The 18900-nt window shown below is 43.8% G+C and overlaps 1 protein-coding gene across 1 annotated transcript in view; it reads right to left on the bottom strand.

Moving 5' to 3' along the window:
• Window positions 1-915: 915 nt before the first annotated feature.
• The window catches only part of DTNA (dystrobrevin alpha), a 181388-nt gene continuing 163403 nt past the window's right edge, over window positions 916-18900 (bottom strand). Inside the window, exons 15-21 of the mRNA XM_040632377.1 lie at window positions 16097-16256; window positions 13508-13597; window positions 12078-12246; window positions 9464-9523; window positions 7557-7605; window positions 7133-7324; window positions 916-2012 (exon numbers count right to left, since the gene is read on the bottom strand). Coding sequence (XP_040488311.1) covers window positions 1872-2012; window positions 7133-7324; window positions 7557-7605; window positions 9464-9523; window positions 12078-12246; window positions 13508-13597; window positions 16097-16256 — 861 coding nt within the window. The 3' untranslated portion in view covers window positions 916-1871. The remainder of the gene's footprint in view (window positions 2013-7132; window positions 7325-7556; window positions 7606-9463; window positions 9524-12077; window positions 12247-13507; window positions 13598-16096; window positions 16257-18900) is intronic.

Here is an 18900-nt window from a genome sequence, read left to right on the forward strand (position 1 = left end):
TCAGAGTTAAAGGTGGCCCCTAGGCGATGAGGGGATGAAGCCTTGAGAGGCAGCCAAAAGAGACCTGAACAGACACCCATGGAAATGCTTTTGTTGCTCACCTCCAAATGGGAGGGGGTGTCTGAGCGCCCACTAGTGGCCATATCGGGTCAGGATTTGCCCGGGCACTGATGTATGGCAGAGCCCCTTGGTTTCTTCCTCTCGTGCCTCTTGAGTGTTTATAGCATTTTCATGAACTGTAAATCAACCCCAGACTCTGTGAGCACGACTTTCAGCACCATTCCAAGTCAGAGTTCCCAAAAATGCCATTCATGAAGTGTCAGAGCCAGACTCACAGATTCTGCTAGTGGTTCCGCAAAGGAATTGGCTCCTTGAACAAACAAAACCCACAACCCAACATCCCATGGGAATCCAGAGGTTCTGGGAAGAGAAATGAGAATGTAGGGAATGATTGCCTCTGTGGACTCCGAGTTTTTGTCCACTCCTTGCAACTCTAATTTGATTCCTGTTGCGATCAACACACCGACCTCCAGGGGGTGCTGATTCTCCTTTCTCCCTAGCTCTAGCACAAACGGAACAAAAGCTACTAATTCATTTATTCATTCATTTGACGCATGACTGTGAAGCTCGTAACCGCCAAGTACCTGGCTAGACGCTGCGAGTCAAAGGATCGAGTCAAGTAACATAAAGTGCTTATAACGGTGTCAGATATAAAGCGAGCACTTCATACGCGAACTCTTCCAAAGGCAGGGAAAGGTGAGATACTTCGCTGTACTTTAAGACTCAAACGATGGGTCCTGCTTTGTGCTGCCCATGCTGACTTGTCTTTCTCCCTTGAGCAGACTGACTCCATGTTGCTTTAAGAAAGATTCATTGAAAGAAAGGACTAAAATACGCAGATGTAGTGTTTTTAAAAACATTTTTTTAATGAAGAAATAATTCCATTCCAAAATATAGACACACAATTAAATAGTTTAATCACTTCAAAATATAACATGTCCCCAGGAGGTTCCAGCACACACACACACACACACGCACACACAAAACAATACTTAACAGCAATACAAAAAAAACCCCATACAATAGTAGTTTTGTTACAATACCAATGAATATTGTGAAATCTTTAGTGTCTCTGAATTGGTTATTTCAAATGGTGTCAAATGACAGTAGTCATAATTAAAAATGTCTTACAGTTAACTAGCCTCAAGATGTAACATTTCTGATTTTTTTTCTCTTTTTGGTTCAAAAGTAAAAATGCCCTTTCTTCTGAGGACACAGTGGAGTTCTTGTTTGTGGCTCCTTGCGCGGAATCAAACCAAGGTGATTGCAGCAACCAAAGGTTGCCGTATTTACAAGGTCTATCTACAGTTAACAGCCAAGAACTAATAAGGGGGGACAAAGATGATCAAAGTAAAAGCAGACATCAGTGCTAAATTATGACGCAACGGTTTGGCTCATGCATATAAGAAAATACATAGTATATCACAACAAAGGCCACACTCTTATGCAATTCAGTTCACATTACTACTTACAAATGAACCTTCCCTGCCTTATAGAGATCACTCGAGAATCCATTTTTCACAATCTCCAGCACATCTCCCTCTGACCAACCGAACTTACCCCAACTTGCGTCCTGACCAACCGCAACTGATTCCTGAATCTCATACAGATTTTGCCCTCCACCCTCCTCCCTCCGTCCCTCCGCATGGCGCTGTGGGGGACGTTGGCTGTGTTAGACCAGTGCTCAGTAATAGGCCCCCATCTCTGATGGAGGTGGATGTGAAATTTATTGTGGAACAAGAAAGAAACAACCCCCGCAAGATATAACTGTATCTCCTGGACAGGACAGGTGAAACCTGCTGGGTTTGCAGTTAGAACAGGTCCCAAAAGTAAATTTGGAGAGCCAAGGAAAGAAACCCCCCCAAAACCACAAACACCCAAAACAACGCATGCCATTTTGTCTCGGTTACAGGACAGGGGTGCTTGAGTCTGGTCTCAGTGCTGACGTGGAGCTAAGGGAAAGAAAAGGCGGCTGGTTAGTCAGGAACTGGTCATTGGCGGCAGTTTCCAGAGTCCTTGCAATGGCTTGTACGATGCTAGCGACAACCGTGTCATGAGGTTGGCAATGAAAGCTATGACAAGGGGGAAGGTTATCAGCAAAACGGTTCAAACCTTAGACAAGCGTTTTGATGTAGAAACACAGAGTGACTACAGATGTCAGCTCAGTCCAGTCAGAGGCTGAATGCCACTTGCAGGATTCGAGTTCCGAGTTCCAGAACTACCTGGCTATGAGTTAGAGCTGACAGCAATGTAGGTAGCAGGGATGGAGTGGTTTTAAGTACTGAGTATGAGGCACGAGGGGCCACCTGCTCCATCTAGAGAGGTATGGTTTCACAGACGATGGGCAGTGGAAAGGAGATGAACGTTAAGATAAACCAATAAAACTCATAATACAATCCGTCTGTGCAAAGAAATCTGAGAACTGTGCAGTTGTGCCCTTTGGTGTCAGCCTATTCTCAGGGACATTTGTCAGGCTGGTTCTCTGGGGAAGTATGAAGAAGCACATCAACGGACAGAATGGGCATCTCAGAATGCCAACCGAGAGCTTTGCTATCCCCAAGGCAAGTGATTTTGTTCCAAAAGGCAGCCAAGGACATGGTTTCTGACCAGATGCGGAGACGGGACCACCTAAGAGCCCTCTGGAGAGGGACCTGGAAGGTGTCAGGATGTCTGTTCTCACCTGGGCACACACCAATCACCAACTATGTGGGGGTGGGAGAAGGTTTTTGCCAGCCCTGGAAGCAAAATCGAATTGCTGATGCTTTGAGGTTGACTCAGAGCCTTTCTTGCTTATTCTGAATAAGGCCTTTTTAGAGATTTTATATGCAACTTTATTCTAAAGCAGTGGTTCTCAACCTTTAGCATGCACCAGAAATCACCTGCAGGGCCTATTAAAGCACAGACGGCTGGGCCCAATCCCCAGACTTTCTGATTCAGCGGCCCCAGGGTGGGGTTTAGGAATTCGCCTTTCTAGATAAATTCCCAAAGTGATGCTGATGCTGCTGGTCCAGGGCACAGGCTTTGAGAGCCACTGTCTTAAAATGATGCTCTCTTCTCTTTTAAAGGAGACAGGAATTCCAGAGAAGCTGCCGATTTAAGTATAACGTATTCAATATGTTGCCAGATTTTTATTTCATGAAATCTTGCAGCAAGTAGATTATGTTTTCATTTCCCCAGATTCCCTAGGGGAGGTCTTTCATGCTCCCTGACAAGGGCCCTCATAAAGGACCGTCCACAGAGCCTTTCATTCTTCCTTCTTCGACAATGCTTTTGCACATCAGCTTTTCGCTGAGTGCAAAATCCCAACTCCACTTAGAAGAGCCCGTTTCCTCTCCCGTGACCACAGAAGGCTGCATGCAGAACACCAGGTAGCCAGCTAAGGCAATAAACATTCAGAAATAAAAGGAGAGTGAGCGTTTGCAAGCACACTTGAAGCCTGTACATTTAAAGCTGAAGGCCTCCAGACAACCTGACCGGGAAGCTGTGGGCGAGCCGTGTGATTAGACATGCTCCCTAAGGCTAAAACGAGAGGGACACGCCCGTGGAAGAGCAGAGATCACTTGAGTCCGTTTGGGGATCTTATGGCACCTGTGGTTTATAAACAGCTTTAGCAACGAGTATTTCAAAACATAGTTCACAGTTTTTAAGAAGATCTGTGCTGATTTTCAAAACTAGATACTATATCATTTGAATGTTGCCTTTTTTTTCTTTTTGAATATGATATCTATTTGGAAAAAATATTTACACTAAATTCTATGGCTGATTTGTTAGAGTATCTTGAAAGAAAACAACCCCAAGTTGGAAAGTAGCCCCAAAGACTGGATTATCCTGGTGTGATGGGTTCAAGTCACTGCTCACAGAGACTTAGAGACCAATGCAGACAGTGCAGGCCAAGGACCCTTCCTGGCTTCTGGGCTCTGAGTCTGTACACTCAGGTACCGAATCCTTCGGGGTTAGTGAATAATTGCGAGTGGTTGTTTTTTTCCAATTGCTGTGGAAAAAAAAACGTACAGTGTATAATAAACTGGTTCGCTAAAATCTCAAAGAATCCAGAAATCAAATGTCTAGCTATAAACAGTATTAATATTGTCATTGTAAACGGAACAGGTTCATACCGTGTGCAAAGGCTTACAATGCTTGTTAATACTGCCATCGTGAGTAACAGCAGCGTGGGTTTTCAGCCTTGGCTTTTCCTTTCTCTGTGTGTGTGTGTGGTGGTCCTTGTTTTTCTGTTTCTAATCAGGGATGAGCCATGTTACAGAAGATGTAGCCGAAAAATTAGCTTTGAACAGAAGTCAGAAGTCCTTTTTTTTTTCCTTCTCAAAACACACACCTATGAACTACAAATCTTAGAACGCAAAGTTAGCTGCTCTAGAGTCGGCAGAACGTGTCTCTAGGGGTGGGGTGTGCCAGGAGCTGCTGCGCGGGGGGCTCCTCTCTGCGCGGAGGCTGCTGCCGGGCCGTGTCTTCTCCTCTGTGGGGGTGGGTGCGGGGCTCTCCTTCATCACCAGCTTTCGTGTTACCTTCATCATCTGTCTGACTATAGCTTGCCTGGGAATAAGGAATGTGTAATTTTTTTTTTTAAAGATGCAAACTGTTCTCTAAATTAGGGTGTCGAAGCTTAGGATTTCCCCCAGCCCCCCGACACACATACATTCACATTCTCTCTCTCCTCCTTTCCTCTGACAATCAGGAGCAAATGTCCTGGGACACCGTGTGCTATTGCTCCTTCTGAAAGAGAGGATGGGAATCCTCTGCATGGAGTCTCTTGCTTAATGGGTATCTGAGGCATCTGGAGGGTTAAAGCAACCCAAAGAGAAATGTGTGTGCTGTTCTCACCAGACAAGCAGATGAGACCACCAACCTACCATCGAAATGCCATGGTAATTAGAAAAAAAAAATCCACTTTCGGTGGTCCAAGCCCCCTGTTTCTGAAGTTAGGATGTGGCTGGCCCATGAGAGTGGTATACCATGTAGGGAGAGGGATGGAAAAGGGACAAATCCAAGATCTGAGTCTTCCAAAATGGAGTTTTGGTGGATTCTTAAATTTAGTATTAAATATTACATAGACCGTATTTCTTCCAAAGAGGCTAGTTGAAAGGCAAGATTTTACTCTCTTCGCTCCTGTTAGTATCGATGACTGCATACTTATCTTCAAATAGCTCTTTTTGAGCAGAGGGTGGGTCTTCTCTTTCTCTGGGGTCCCACCCACTGCCCCTTACCCCTGTAGGGCTCTACCCTGATGGACGCCTAATTGACTTGCGGTGATGAAGTTGGCTTCCCGACCTTTGGATAAGAGATGCCCAGCTTTGGGGCAATTTCTGGTCTTGCCGCATGGTCAAAAAGCCCAAACAAATCGATGTCAATAGCATGAACTGTTCCAAGATTTCAGTTCTATTTCTTGGTTACATTGAGAAAAATTATTCTAGGATAGAACTAGCTGCAAAGATGAAAAGCCGCTGGCTTCTGGATTGATGCATAGGTTTTAAATACGTTTTGCCTAAGTGGCTGATTTCGAGACAGGCTCACGTCTAGAGGCCCGTGGAGTGCCAACTCAGGAGGCACACGATGTGGTAAATGGCAGGGAACATGATGGTTTCAAGTTTCCACTGCCAAATTGACAACAAAAGATGAGAACAGCGGCCTAAGAACTTTTAGAGTACTGAAATCTTTGGCTTTTAGGTGGAAGAACCAAATGCCACTTCTTATCTGAGTTTATGTCAAGGACATTTCATTAATTTAAGAAAATATTTTTCTAAGAACTAGTAACTGATATTTAAATAATGTGCAGAATAAAAATGATCCAGTTGTTGGCTCTAAGAGAAAGAAAAGGCTGTGAAAGGGGAGGGTTGCTCCTTTGGGACTAGATTTGTTATAATGGGAGTAAAAGTTTTCAGAAACAGCTCCTGGGAATTGTTTCCACTGTGGTCATCATGACTCAGGAGAGCATGTGCTGTGGCATTCTCAAATCCAAGGGAGGGAGACCAGAATACAGTCAGATCCTTCTTTTCACACCAAAAGGGCCTCAGAGCTTGTAAAGTCTATAATAGCAGGCCATGATTTCCACTTGCTTAATCCTAACCCAAGGACTGAGACAGGAGGTCAGTAATGCATGAGCTAGGATATATTCTTTGCAAGTTGATTTGTCATTTAAGAGAAAGAGATCCCTTTTTAAATATAGCAGCCAGAGTTGACTTTACTACCAGCTGTACTATAGACTTCTGGGAGTCGGTGGTTGGGAAAGACCGTATGACTGAAGTAGATACAAGTCCTTGGGCCCCTAGAGCCAGAGACTGGGAGAGGTGTGTCTACTCTGAACTGTAATGAGGGACAGCTAAATGGCCATCAGCTGGAGCCAGAGACACCATAAGACTTACGAGACGGTGTAGCCAGAAGTGTATAAAATCATGGCACCTAGCTGAGTCCTAGCTTTGTTCATAAAAACACAGAGAGCAAGCTAGTTCTGAGTCCCTGGCGGGAAGGGGGTTCCCATACACTTCCATCATAACTGCAGCTGCTCCCCGGGACGGAATTGCTTGTAAAGTACGAGTGTCGTGTCAGGCACGTACGTGTGTGCTCATAAGAAATTATGGTGTGTCTGCCACCATGTTAAGCTCTTTATAAACTACATCCCAGTGAGGACAACTCCACTACGAGGTAAGTATTACAATGTATGTTGTGCAGAGGGAACAGAAGTTCATAGGGGTTTAATAATTTGTCAGGGTATGCGGCCATGATTCGGTGGAACCCCTATTTGAAATCAGGTCTGTCAGAGTCCAAGCGTCTGAGCTTTAGACCGCGACACGCCAGTGGTCCTGCCAGTCAAGTGCTATTCTCTCTACACCACACACATGACTGAGAATTTTCCACGTATGTTGGTAGGTTCCTGGGGGTGGGGAATCATATGCCACGTAAATGATATTTTAAATAAAGCTGTATCTTGCTGAATTCCACAATGAATTTGAATCAGCTATTCCAAAAATATAAGGCTGCAGAAGTTGTCCTCTCTGTTTTGCTTCTTTTGTTTTCTTTACTCATACATGATTTTGTTTTCACTTGTTAAGGTGCTCACATTTGATCTCTGGGTCCGGAATACAGCATGGCTCTGAGGCTGGCCCATCTCTGGATTGCTGAGCGCACCTAGACTTTTCCTTCCCAAGTGATAGAGAGGCTGCACACTGTTAGGGATGGGTGATGAGGCGCCATAGCCCCCGAGGATTTCTGGGGCATCTCTGGTGTTAGAGAAGTTTCTGTGCCACTTTTCCTAATTAATAGAGTAAAAAGTCAATTCCCAAGGTTGTCTGCCAAATCTCCACTGGATTATAATGAAATGCTCCATAGGCCGGGATGATTCTTTGATATCAGCAGGGAAGGAGGATATTTTATCACATAGAACATAGAAACACCTAAGAGAGAGTGGTTGTGAATTTAGGTTACTAGGTATCAGAATTCAGTGTACAGTGGCCACGTTTCCTCCTAAATAAGACGGTACTTACTTGAGAGGAGAGTGATAAAAGGATATTGTATTCAGCCTTGCAAGCTGACCTGCGGGTGACAAAGGACACAAACAAGAAAGGTGACATGTCAAGTCTGTGATGCAGTCAAGCCGGTGCATTATTTGGTTGGAAGCCATGCAGAAAGACAGAGAGAGAGAGAGAGAGGGTCCCATGAATGAAAACAGCATTCTGACCCATCAAGCAGCCATGTGCTCACAGAGTAGTCAGGAAAGCCGCTTCGACAAGCTCTAGGGCATATGCCTTGAGTGGGGACGCACAGGCCTACTGCCATCCTACACCTTTTCTTTACCTTTCCTTTGAAGTCACTGGGCACGGAAAGGAAAGGAGAGAAAGAGTTTAAGATTAACCAAAGATGGCAAAAACTCCGATTGCATTTTAAGCTAGTAATATAATTTTCCTCCATTTTACTCATGGAAGGTTAAATTCCTAAGTCATTAAAATAAATAAAAATCTAATATTTTTATATGAAATGACTGTCTCTCTTAAAAAAAAAAAACACCTAGAATTACAGTTACTGTTGTCACCAACATCCAGAAACTGATATGGGCTCGAAGAGGGGCCAGCAGGCGCCGCTAACAGCATGAACCAGAACATTGATTATTTAACCACATCCCTCTTTCCCTCCAGGCAGCAGAGCCAAATGAAATACGTGTAGGAATGCCATCCCTTGGAGTTCCCAGAGACACCCTGGCAGCTTCATCCAGGCTAATTTCCTTCCATGGACAGGCCATAGAAGTGGCAAAGTAAGAGCATTTTCCGTGGCTCTCCATTTCCGGCAACTTTGCCCGTTTCCGTAGTGTTGAAGCGTGGCTTTACATATACAATCATTGATTTTTTTCTTTTTTTGGGGGGTGGGGAATGACTAGGTCTACATTTTAGTTCTTTTTCAAATATGGTTGTTAAACCGAAAAGGCTAATAGAACATTCCAAAGAGGCAAAATTTTTGTTTTATAGAGTCGGGGTGGGGTTGGTAGGCTTCAGTTTCTCTCTTACTACATTCTTCTTGGGACAATATTTCAAAACAATGCATAAACATATGAGAAGTAGAGGTTATGTATTCTCTCTGCTTCTCTTTCCTTCACTAACAGAATAAGAGAGGGCCACTGCTCATCTAAGAATGTGGAGGAAGCTTGTCTGGCCATTGGACAGAAAGCCCGACGTGAAGAAATATCCTATGGGGCCTGGGGGTGGGGGGGCACAGGTCTCAATCAGGCAAACATCCCTGAACTCCCAGGACCTCAAGAAAAAACCTGTGAATTACAGGGAAGAGAAATATACAAGCAAGACAAACAGGGCAGCAGAACAATCTCCATGGGGAAAATGCATCCCCTTTAGGATGACTAATTACACTTACTCCCAGTTGCGTGTGTTATGTTCAGTGAATTCTCAGATGGATTCATACTACACTGCAGTATATATGAAAATCTGTCCATCCACACCCCGCTGAACACAGGGCCAGCAGTACCTCCCACCTCTCTTGGTGAGATTTGATACTCTCCTCCTTATTTATGTTGACATGAGTTGGGCAGGGAAGGAGGATGAGGACAAATGATTCAAGGGAAGAGAGATTTATACTTATTCAGTTTCCGTGGGCCTTGTTCTCTGTATCTTTTTTTTTTTTTTTAATCTATGAGAAAACACATCTTTTCCAATGATCTTGGAAGGGTACGGATTGTTAGTCACTGTGTTTCCCCTAAAGGCACAAGGTCTTTTTCACTTTCCAGATCAGAATTTCTAAGAATTCATGGTGAGTGGTATAGCTCTAAGAAGTACTTACAATTCTTACAACTGTCTAGAATATGTGGAGTAAGGAATGCAATCAGAATATTCTGGAGAGGGAGGGTGGAAGAAAGAAGGCATGGATTTTCTGGGTAAAATCCAAATGCCAGTCATTTTCATAGTTCTCATCCTCTGGCCGCACATAGGGGTCCCCATCTTCTGAGACCCTGGGAACAGATCACAAATGGTGTTTGGGAGCAAATCTTAAAAGTAGGGGTGGAATTCATGTGTTAGCTGTAGTTTTGGGGCCCATTTACCGAGTCCCCCAATTCGCTTCTTGGCTTCAGTTCACTTCAATCCAACATCTTCTGTTACATAACAGAAAATTAAAAAACAAACAAACATAGAAACTTTGGAATTTTGGAGAAATAGATAATCAAGGAATTCTCAGATGTAGTTTTTCTTTTTTTTTAAAAAGATTTTATTTATTCATTTGACAGAGCGACATCCAGCGAGAGAGGGAACACAAGCAGGGGGAGTGGGAGAGGAAGAAGCAGGGTCCCAGTGGAGGAGCCTGATGTGGGGCTCGATCCCATAACGCCGGGATCACGCCCTGAGCCGGTGGCAGACGCTTAACGGCTGCACCACCCAGGCGCCCCCAGATGTAGTTTTTCTATGGCAGTCTGATGATCATTGGTCATCTGTGTTTCCCTCTGATTTACGGGAATGAGTTGCTTTTAAAGTGTGTGTCAATATTAAAAGAGGCAACCTTATCTTTTGAGAGGATATATTTTCCCAATCTGTGGGCTTTTTTTTTTTTTTTTTTTTAAAGTGGAATCCAAGAACACTTTCTATAAGGAGAGTGAGCCCTCTAGTGAAATAATGATTAAGGACATTTGTTCATAATTTACCCCCCTTCGTGTTATGCACATATATAGGGACGTGCACCCATGTACTTTATTTTTACATTAGAATAAGTCTTAGAATATCAGCTCATCGGTGTCAGGAAGGTAATACTTGAACCCACAACTCTTGATCTTAAAAAATTATGCTAGTTCTGAATCCAAGAATCCACTCAAATAGCTCAATTCTCTCATGAGATAAATAGCAAAGAATGATCTCATTCACTAATGTGTGATTCTATTTGCATCTATCCATCCCGGTTTATAAAAACCCTTCCCGAGACTAAACATAAATTCACTACCTAAATCATAGGACTAAAATATTCTCAGGGTAAAACCCGGTACCTGTTTAGATAGTACAGATATGAAAACATCCCCTCAAGTGAAGAGAGCAGTCAAGTAGATGTTTCTGGGTTGGAACTTAAATGCCATTGTACATGTTTATTTATATCTGTACGACATGTTCTCATTATTTTTAGAGGTTTGGGGCCAGCCTAAAGAGGTCTGCGAGGCCTCTGTGATCTTTCCTTCCCAATCCCTGCAGCTGTGTTGGTGGCTGGTACTGTCACCAGCATACCGGGGACAGTGGAGTGGGGTAGATTTAGCTATAGTCTTGAATTTTTGGATTAGAACAAGAAAACTTTAGGAAACCACAGGTAAATGCTTCATTATGAAAAGTCAAACAGATATGTTACTTACCAGACTAAACTGACGACCATTAATTCACCATTTTGAATAAAAACAAATCAAATAATTCTAAATTATAGAGGAAAGGACAAGAAAGCAAACTAAAATTAAAAGCAGCAGCCTACTGCTATTTAAAATTATGTTAGAACTGTTTTGTTTGGATCTCTTGGCCTGCCTTTTCACCACCCGCTTTCAAACCACATCTATTTATAGCTCCCCGCTATTACTGGTCTACTCACTACTTGGATTGAGATCCGAAACATCAGAAAGGCCTCTGGTTAGTTTCTTCTTTGGGTCCTGAAAATGGCCAGTTTATTTTTGTAGACGAGTCCGCAGCATTTTTCACATTGAGCACCATCACCTTCCTAGTTTTAATGCTCAGTGAAGCCCTTTGCAACCCTCTGGTGAGCCTCTCTGCCCACCTTTCTCACTGCCTCATGAGCCCCGCTCTCTTGAAGGCTCCCTTGCTTGCCTGCCTTCCTTCCCTCCCGAGCTGGGCTCGGCAAGTCTGTGAGAGCGCCTCCCCCTCTGCTTCTCAGCTTTGGTTTCCTAGGCCTTGTCTACTTGGAGTTTGAGCTGATCCAGGGACACAGAAAAGTCTAGAGGGGACGTCACTGAATCTGCTGCTTTCTGTCAACCTACAGAAACCTAATTGGGTGAAAATCTTTGCACAATGCCTTTCAAAGGTCAGATTTATACATACTCAACAAGTCAACCAGACTGGATTTCTTTATAATGAGGTTTCAGACATTTACTGATTTCAATCCTAGTGTTTATATAACGTTGTTTACACCCATTCTGAGTAGAGGCCCCTCTAGCGTCACCTGGGCCTCTAAGGGCAAATACAGTACCTTTAGACGATACGATGATTTATCTCCCGAGCAAGTCTGTGAGTCCCGAAGGCAGGGAGTGATGTTTTCATACTATTTTGTACACAACGAACACCATGCCCTGGGCACACCAGGCTCTCAACAAGCACGGGTTGGTTCTGGTCATTGCTATTCTGGATATAGTGAAGGGGGAGAAGTCCCAACACCAAATTTAATGTAGCACCCTCCTACCTCTTCTGGCAGAAAAGGAAACTGTATCATCCCTTTCTGAAGCAAAGCACGAAGCAACCATGTTTCTATTTTCCTCTATTCCCCACAGGGTGTTGTGTTACTCAGACATGCCCCCCGCAGAAGATACTCACACGTCACTGCGCATGGTGCTGGGGGTAGCGCTGCCGTGGAGATACCCAGGTTTTCGGGCGTGGATTTGTGCTAGAAAAGCCTTTTCAGAGGTTGGCGATGGGACCAGATCCTCAAACTGAGTCCGTGTGAATTCAGAATCCACGTTACTCTCTGTTTCACTCCCCACCTCTATTAGGTATGATGGAAGAAATGAAGAAGGACTTAGATTTTTTTTTTTTTTTTTTACTATTGGCAAATAAAGGGCTGGGCTGAACATAAGCCAACCTGTGCTGTAGAAAACATTAACCAGTTATGGTACATAAGTCAGGTGAGTTTATTATTATTTTTTTCCAAAATGACATTTGTTACTGACATGAGTTTCTAGAAAATCGTTTGGTATACAGAATTGTCTTTTTGAAATCTCAATCATATTGAGGAATTTTTGTGTCTTGACTTAGTATTTCTGCTTTATCCTTTTTAGAAAAGTCTTCGTGAGAACTGCTCTTACTTGTGCTTACTGTTACTTTAATTTAGGAAATACAAATCTAAAATATTATATTCACTTAATATCTCAAAGTATTGGGAGTATAAACTAATAGCAGTTGAAGCTTCCACAGTGAGAATAACACTTTGGTCATCATGTGCTGGGGCAGTGGGTACTGGCCATGAGGCAGGATGGATGAACTACCGCCATTTTTATCCCACTTGGTGATCTCAAATTAGACCAGCAGCAACAATTTCATTACTTTAATTCTTACTCTAGAGCCTTTAAGAAACTTAAATCCAGAATTTTTTTTAATATTGAGGTTTTATTTCTTACGATTGTTTAATCTCCAACTTTGTGACTGCCAGGCAAATATTTTGCTAGGTGCGCTTAAGGAACAAATGAGATGTATTAGTAACTGGTGAGATATTTGTTTGCACGTTCATGTTGTTAAAGTTTTAAAAGCTGTGTAGTCTTATTATAATAAAGAGTCCCTCTCAATGTCATGCTCTTTATTTTCGGGGCAGATCTTTCTTTGGACATTTTGCAAAGGTAAATTTCAATTTAGCCTCATTCAAATAGCCATGCATTTCAAATGAACAGAGTTTAAATGAGTAAATAAAACATTTGACCTTTTAAGGTAACTTTAGTATCATGTCACTTTGGATCATAATATTACAAGTTATAAATATTAGATATTACAAAAACTGGAATTACAAATCAATTTTAGTGTATTTCTTTATTCCTCCCTGTATTTTTCAAACTTTCTGCATTGACCATGTATTAGTCTTCCCATTAGCAAAATATAAACAATACTAAAAAAATCAGAAAATATCAACAAAATATCACATAGATTTTTAAAATATCTTTTTCTCTTTGCCCACGAGGAGATCTCTAACAGGGGCCCCTAGCACTTATGGGTCCCTCTGCAGTGAGCAGACAAATGAGAGGGGGTTGGGGACTCACCGGAATTCAGCTCTTTCACGAGAGAGGACATGGTGTTAGTGATGGAATCCGCTGCTACTAGTAAGTCATTCCTTAAGTTTCTTCTTGAACCTGCAGTGAAGAAGAAATGATCATTTGAAAAAAAGCACAGCCTTCCCTCTTTTCTTCCCCCAAATTTTTATGCAGTTTATCATTTACATTGATAATCCTGGAGCAAGAAAACTCCCAAGACCTCTCCTTTTCAGAAGTGCTTTGGTTCATTTTCTGAAACAATACATTGTACTTAGGGCTGTGGCCACTGAAGAGGGAGGTGTTCATTTAATTTCTTGTACAAATCGGGACAAGTTTGTGAGTGAAAGGGGGTGGCATGATAATAAGACTAGGTGACCTGGCACAAACTGGGCTGGTCCCAGGTCAGTGAGTATCTCTGGCCATCTTTCTTAGGAAAACTCACAGAGATGTAAAGCCTGGTGTTGCCCACTGAGCTGCACCTTGCCCGCTGCTGCTACTGTTTCAGCCATGACCTGGTGGCTAAGCACATGGGATTCTGAGCTCCATCACCACTGCCTCTGTCTCTCTCCTCAGGGCTCCTAGAGCTCCCCCTACCATCACAGGTATCTGTGGGGAGTGGGAACCCTATTCACTGAATGCCCCAGAGCGTGGAACAGGGGTGGGCGTTCTTGCACCTGCTGTGAGACCTGGGCAGAAGATGTATGTTGGGTACTCTGAGTTGCAACTTAGGCTATGGTTCTCCACGGTAGACAAAGATTATGATGATGTTTCAGGCACACAAAGGGTTAAATGGGTATCTGTAGGCTGGCTTGGGTGTGAGGTAGAGATGGAACAGAGGGCCAGGCAGGCACCATGATATCTTGGAGAAAAAGGGCTCAAGATCGCAAACACCTGACTTGCAGATGAACTCACGTAGCATGAGCTCTTTATGAGCTAGGGATTGCCTCCAAGCCACGATGGTTCATCCTGTAATTTCTCAGAAAGTAAACTTCAATAAGTAAAATAATAAATATTTATAAATTAAAAAATCAAAGTAGTCAGATAAAACAATGATAATTGAAAGCTCAATTTGATTAAAAATACTGTAAATTTTTTGATGAGATTTAGAGAAAGGACATGTTTTTTCTTCTAAAAATTTAAAAAAAGGTTATATTGTATAACTTAAATTATTTTCTTTTTCAGAAGAAAAAGGCCTCTTTTGGATCTTTCCCTCTCCCTCACAGCACAGAGTACATCATTCTCTTCCTTTAAAATGTAAGATTTTATCCCCAAACACAATGCACGAGAGTATCCCTTTCCTCACACTCTTGCTATCCCTGCCTATTACTAATGTTAAATTTTCTTTTTAATCTGCCAGGCGGGAGGTGATATTTGGATTTCTCCAATTGTTTGTGAGATTGGACATCTTTTTATATCTTTATTGGCAATTTGTAGTGCTGCTTCTGTCCATGTCCTTCACCTGTTTCTGTTCGGGACGTTTTCTTACTGATCTCCGTATGCTTGATGTGTAGCTGAAATTGTGAAACTTGGTCGCCGCATGTGCTGGAAATGTTTTCCTCAGTCTGTTTTTTGTCTTTGGACTTTATTTATTTACTTATATAGATATAGATTTATTTATTTATTTTTGCCTTCCAACTAGTAATCGAACAGATCTCCCTTTTCCTGAGATCTATGTGTGAGGACCTGGAAGGATGGTCATGCTATATCCCTAACTTAAAGAAAATGCAAATGGCACATCAAAATGCAATGCATGGTCTTGTGTAAAAAAAAAGAGTAGGTGTTTATAAAAACACACGTAAACATACATAAGCATATCTAAATGAAAAATTAAGAAGGACCACACTGTTCAATAGTTTGGGAATGAGACTGGCAGGGTGAGGGTCTGTAGGAGGATTTTTTTTTTTTTTCAAATTTTCTGTCAATTTAAAAGCGATGGCCAAGAAAAAGTTTCAAAAAGGGTTAAAATATTTCCAAATGAACACAATCACTTGCCTTGAGGACCCTCCCCGCACCCCTGGTGTGTGAGTGGAAAAGGCAGCAGGTGGGGGAATTCTGTTCTATTTATCACTGTTTGTGCTCCTGTATTAACTATGGCGGCTGAAGTGGCCCCACGTTACACAGGCAATGATTCAACTCTTGAGCGCAGCTGTGGAGTGACGAAGCGCCCCCTTGATCGCCGCAGGGCTACCTCCCACTTCAGCTGGGACTGTTTAATCTCAATCTTGAGTTTGCTTTAACATCAAGGGAAGAAAGCTGGAAATAAGATCTTTCAGAATTTTAAAATGGATTCCATTTACAAAGTTTCCGGGGATACTGGTAAAGGATTTTCCTTCCCTTCATGAGCAAAGACTCATAAAAAATGGAGCTGGGCTATAGAAGCCCAAGGAAGGTAGGATGGTGAAGGGAGAAACAGATCAGCCCTAAGGGGTTTCTAAACCAGCTCTGGGGCCAGGCGGGCACAGGGACTACGCGGGCGTGTCCACACTGTGGGCACGTCCACACTGGGGTTCTGATGAACTCTAACCGCCCAACACACCGCGGGGTCCTACTCGCCACGTAGAAAAGCACAACACAACCACCACCAGTGCCCCCACTTACTTTGCGCAAACGCCTCCTGGACGTCTCCCCCAACCCCGGTGAGGGAGTCCTGAGGTATGTGCGACGGGCTGGAGCAGGCAGAGGCGGACCGCACCGGCATGGGGATGGGCCTGCTGATGGTGTGGCTGGGGGAAGAGCGAGGAGAACCTGCCCCCTGCGTCTGGAGAGACAATGCAAGTCATTAATGTGTTTTCCCAAAGCCCCCGTCAAAGGTTAAAAACAATGAACGGTGAGCTTCCCAAGCAGGAGGACATCCTAGGTAATGGAGATGGTACTCCTAAGCCTGTCGCAGGTGCGCATAATTCAGGACCTTACTGTCTATAATCTGGAGTTTCGGTTACATACTGAACGTTGAGAATGTTAGTAGAGCACTGTTCTACCGCACATGAGATGTGTGTCCGGGGCATGAGGCTACTGTGAAGCAGCGAGAATTACAAGGTGTGTCTGTTTCCTCCTTGAAGGAAGTTCTACGCAGAATAAAAAGACATTTTAGGACAAAGTTTGAAATATAAACTCAGAGACTATTGGGGATGGATGTGGTTTATATAATTTCTGAATTTGCAACCTCTCTCTGTCTTGGCCTGATCTTTAGGCGAGAATTTCTAGGCCAGATCATGCCATGTAACATTGTGCACATTGAGTCTCAAATTAAGAATCAAATGAGGTATAAATTGTTTAAGCCCTATTTTTTGGTAAGAATTCACTTTGTCAAATTGCTCTGTGACACAGGGATCCAAGCAGGGAAGAGAAAAAGAACTCTTGGTTTCTAATTTTTGGCTACTGTTTCCTGTAGGGAATGTCCTTCTCTACGTCTGTGAAAAAGCAGTTATTTTAGCAATAAGAACAGGGAGATTTAAAAGGGAGTAGAGAAAAAGAGTAGAAGGCAACTAAAAGCCATTTCTGTCGGCTCTACAGTCCTAGGCATGAAACCATTCACACCTTGAATTTCACAGCTTTGTCTCTACAATGAGGTTTCGTGGAAACATTCTCTGTGTTATAATAATTAGTTTACAAAGGCAGCCAGTCATGAGTAAGAAAATGCAATGCGACCCTCGGGTGCATACTCAAAGATTGGGTGTTCACATAAACACCATTTGTCTGTTGGGTCTGGCCAGGAAGAGGGAGGACCCTTCCAGAGCAAGGCCCAGAGACCCGCATCAACCCGTTCAAACCCATGAGAGCAGTGCTCTGGAGTATTTGATTTAGACTTTGCTGTGGGGTCCGCTTGCAGTTAAAACACACATCAGTCCTATAAAATGCCATGCTGTTAGCTTTCAGGGGCTCAGCATCACACATAAAAGTCAAATCTACAAACTGAGAAAAATCTAGAATTAAAAATGAGGCAAAACAACAGAGCAGAGCAAAGAACTCATGTGACGACCAATGGGCTGGGGATGCCCTCTTTCACTCTCAACAGTACCTGGAATGGTCTGTCCGGGCCCAAGGAAGAGAAGTTTGCCTGCTGGTGTGATGCTTTTGCAGCCTGTTGGCCCAGGCTGCTCAAGGACGGGTCTGGTTTTCCCCGGCAGACTTTGCCGCTCAGTCTCATTAACCACGAAACCTCTGCTTCTGAGCTACCATGGCGTCCCCCTGCTCCCCATGCCAGTAAGAAATGACTTTACTTTTGCGTTGTGCTTTGCCAGGTAGAAGGGTTTTCATGCGCCTCCCCGTTGATTTCTCTCCCTGACCCACTGAAATAGGCATCCGTACTCTAAACATGCAAGTGCGGACCCCAGTGCTCAGGTAAAAAGGACTGCTTGGGAGGTGGAGCGGGAGAGCCTGGCCTGGTGTCTGAGCACAGATGTTCTCCTGTCCTGGGTTGCAGGGACCTGGCTGGGTTTGGGCTGCTGAGGGTCCCTCAGAGGAGTTCCACTGCCCTGAGGGCTGCCTCCCCTTGGGAACCCCTCCTGTGCCCCATTCTCCAGGCAGGGCCCTCGGCCCAGGCTCCTTGCCCTTTCTTACCTGTCCTTTTCCCCAAGGACCAGTCACACAGCAGGGAGGAGGGACTGGGATGGGAAGTTGGACAGAGGGGCTGAAGGAAGGAGGACCCTCTTGGCTACACAGCTGGGTTACTCCCTCAACTCTGGGGATCCAGACCCTCCTCTGGGGTAGGAGGCTCATGATAATAATAGTCATAATACAACTGCACTTTTGTATGTAATTTGCAGGGGCCAAAGCACTTTCACGTACGTTGTTTGGTTTCATTCTCCTCATTATTGGTGCTAGGAATGGTAGTTGCTTATATCTGAATAGCAATTTGCAGTCTATAAAGCAATTTCAGCCCAACTATTTCACTTAATCCTTCTAGCAACCATATGAAGTATTATATTCCCATTTTTCAGGTTAGCCAACTGAGGCTCAGAGGTGGTAACTGGGTCACCCAAAGCCTCCGAACTAGAGAATGGCAGAAATAAAGTGGATCCCCAGCTTTTGATCTATAAGCCTGGGGCTTTCCCACAGCGCCACAGCCGCTTCTGAGGACCGAAGGCACTGTGACCACCCATCACAGGCTTCACTAATGGAGGAAGGTTTAGCCGCCGGAAGGCTGAGAACTGCAGGGCCTGGACCCACCAGTGAATGGTGCTGGAGTGGCAGCCCAGGGCTTCTGGCTGGGCTGGACAATACCTTTCAGTTGTTGGGTCGTGGGGCGCAGTGTGAGTGCCCCAGGAGTGGGAGAGCCTGTGGGCTGTGTATCAGTCACTACAGAAATGCAGGTGCAAATCTCTGCTCTGCAAATTTGGAATCCAAAAAGCAACATAGGTTGTTTCATACCCGATGTGAAGCTCTGTATGTGGTATTTGCAC

This window comes from Ursus maritimus, unplaced genomic scaffold (assembly GCF_017311325.1).
Source record: "Ursus maritimus isolate PB19 unplaced genomic scaffold, ASM1731132v1 scaffold_18, whole genome shotgun sequence".
Classification (NCBI taxonomy): Eukaryota; Metazoa; Chordata; class Mammalia; order Carnivora; family Ursidae; genus Ursus; species Ursus maritimus.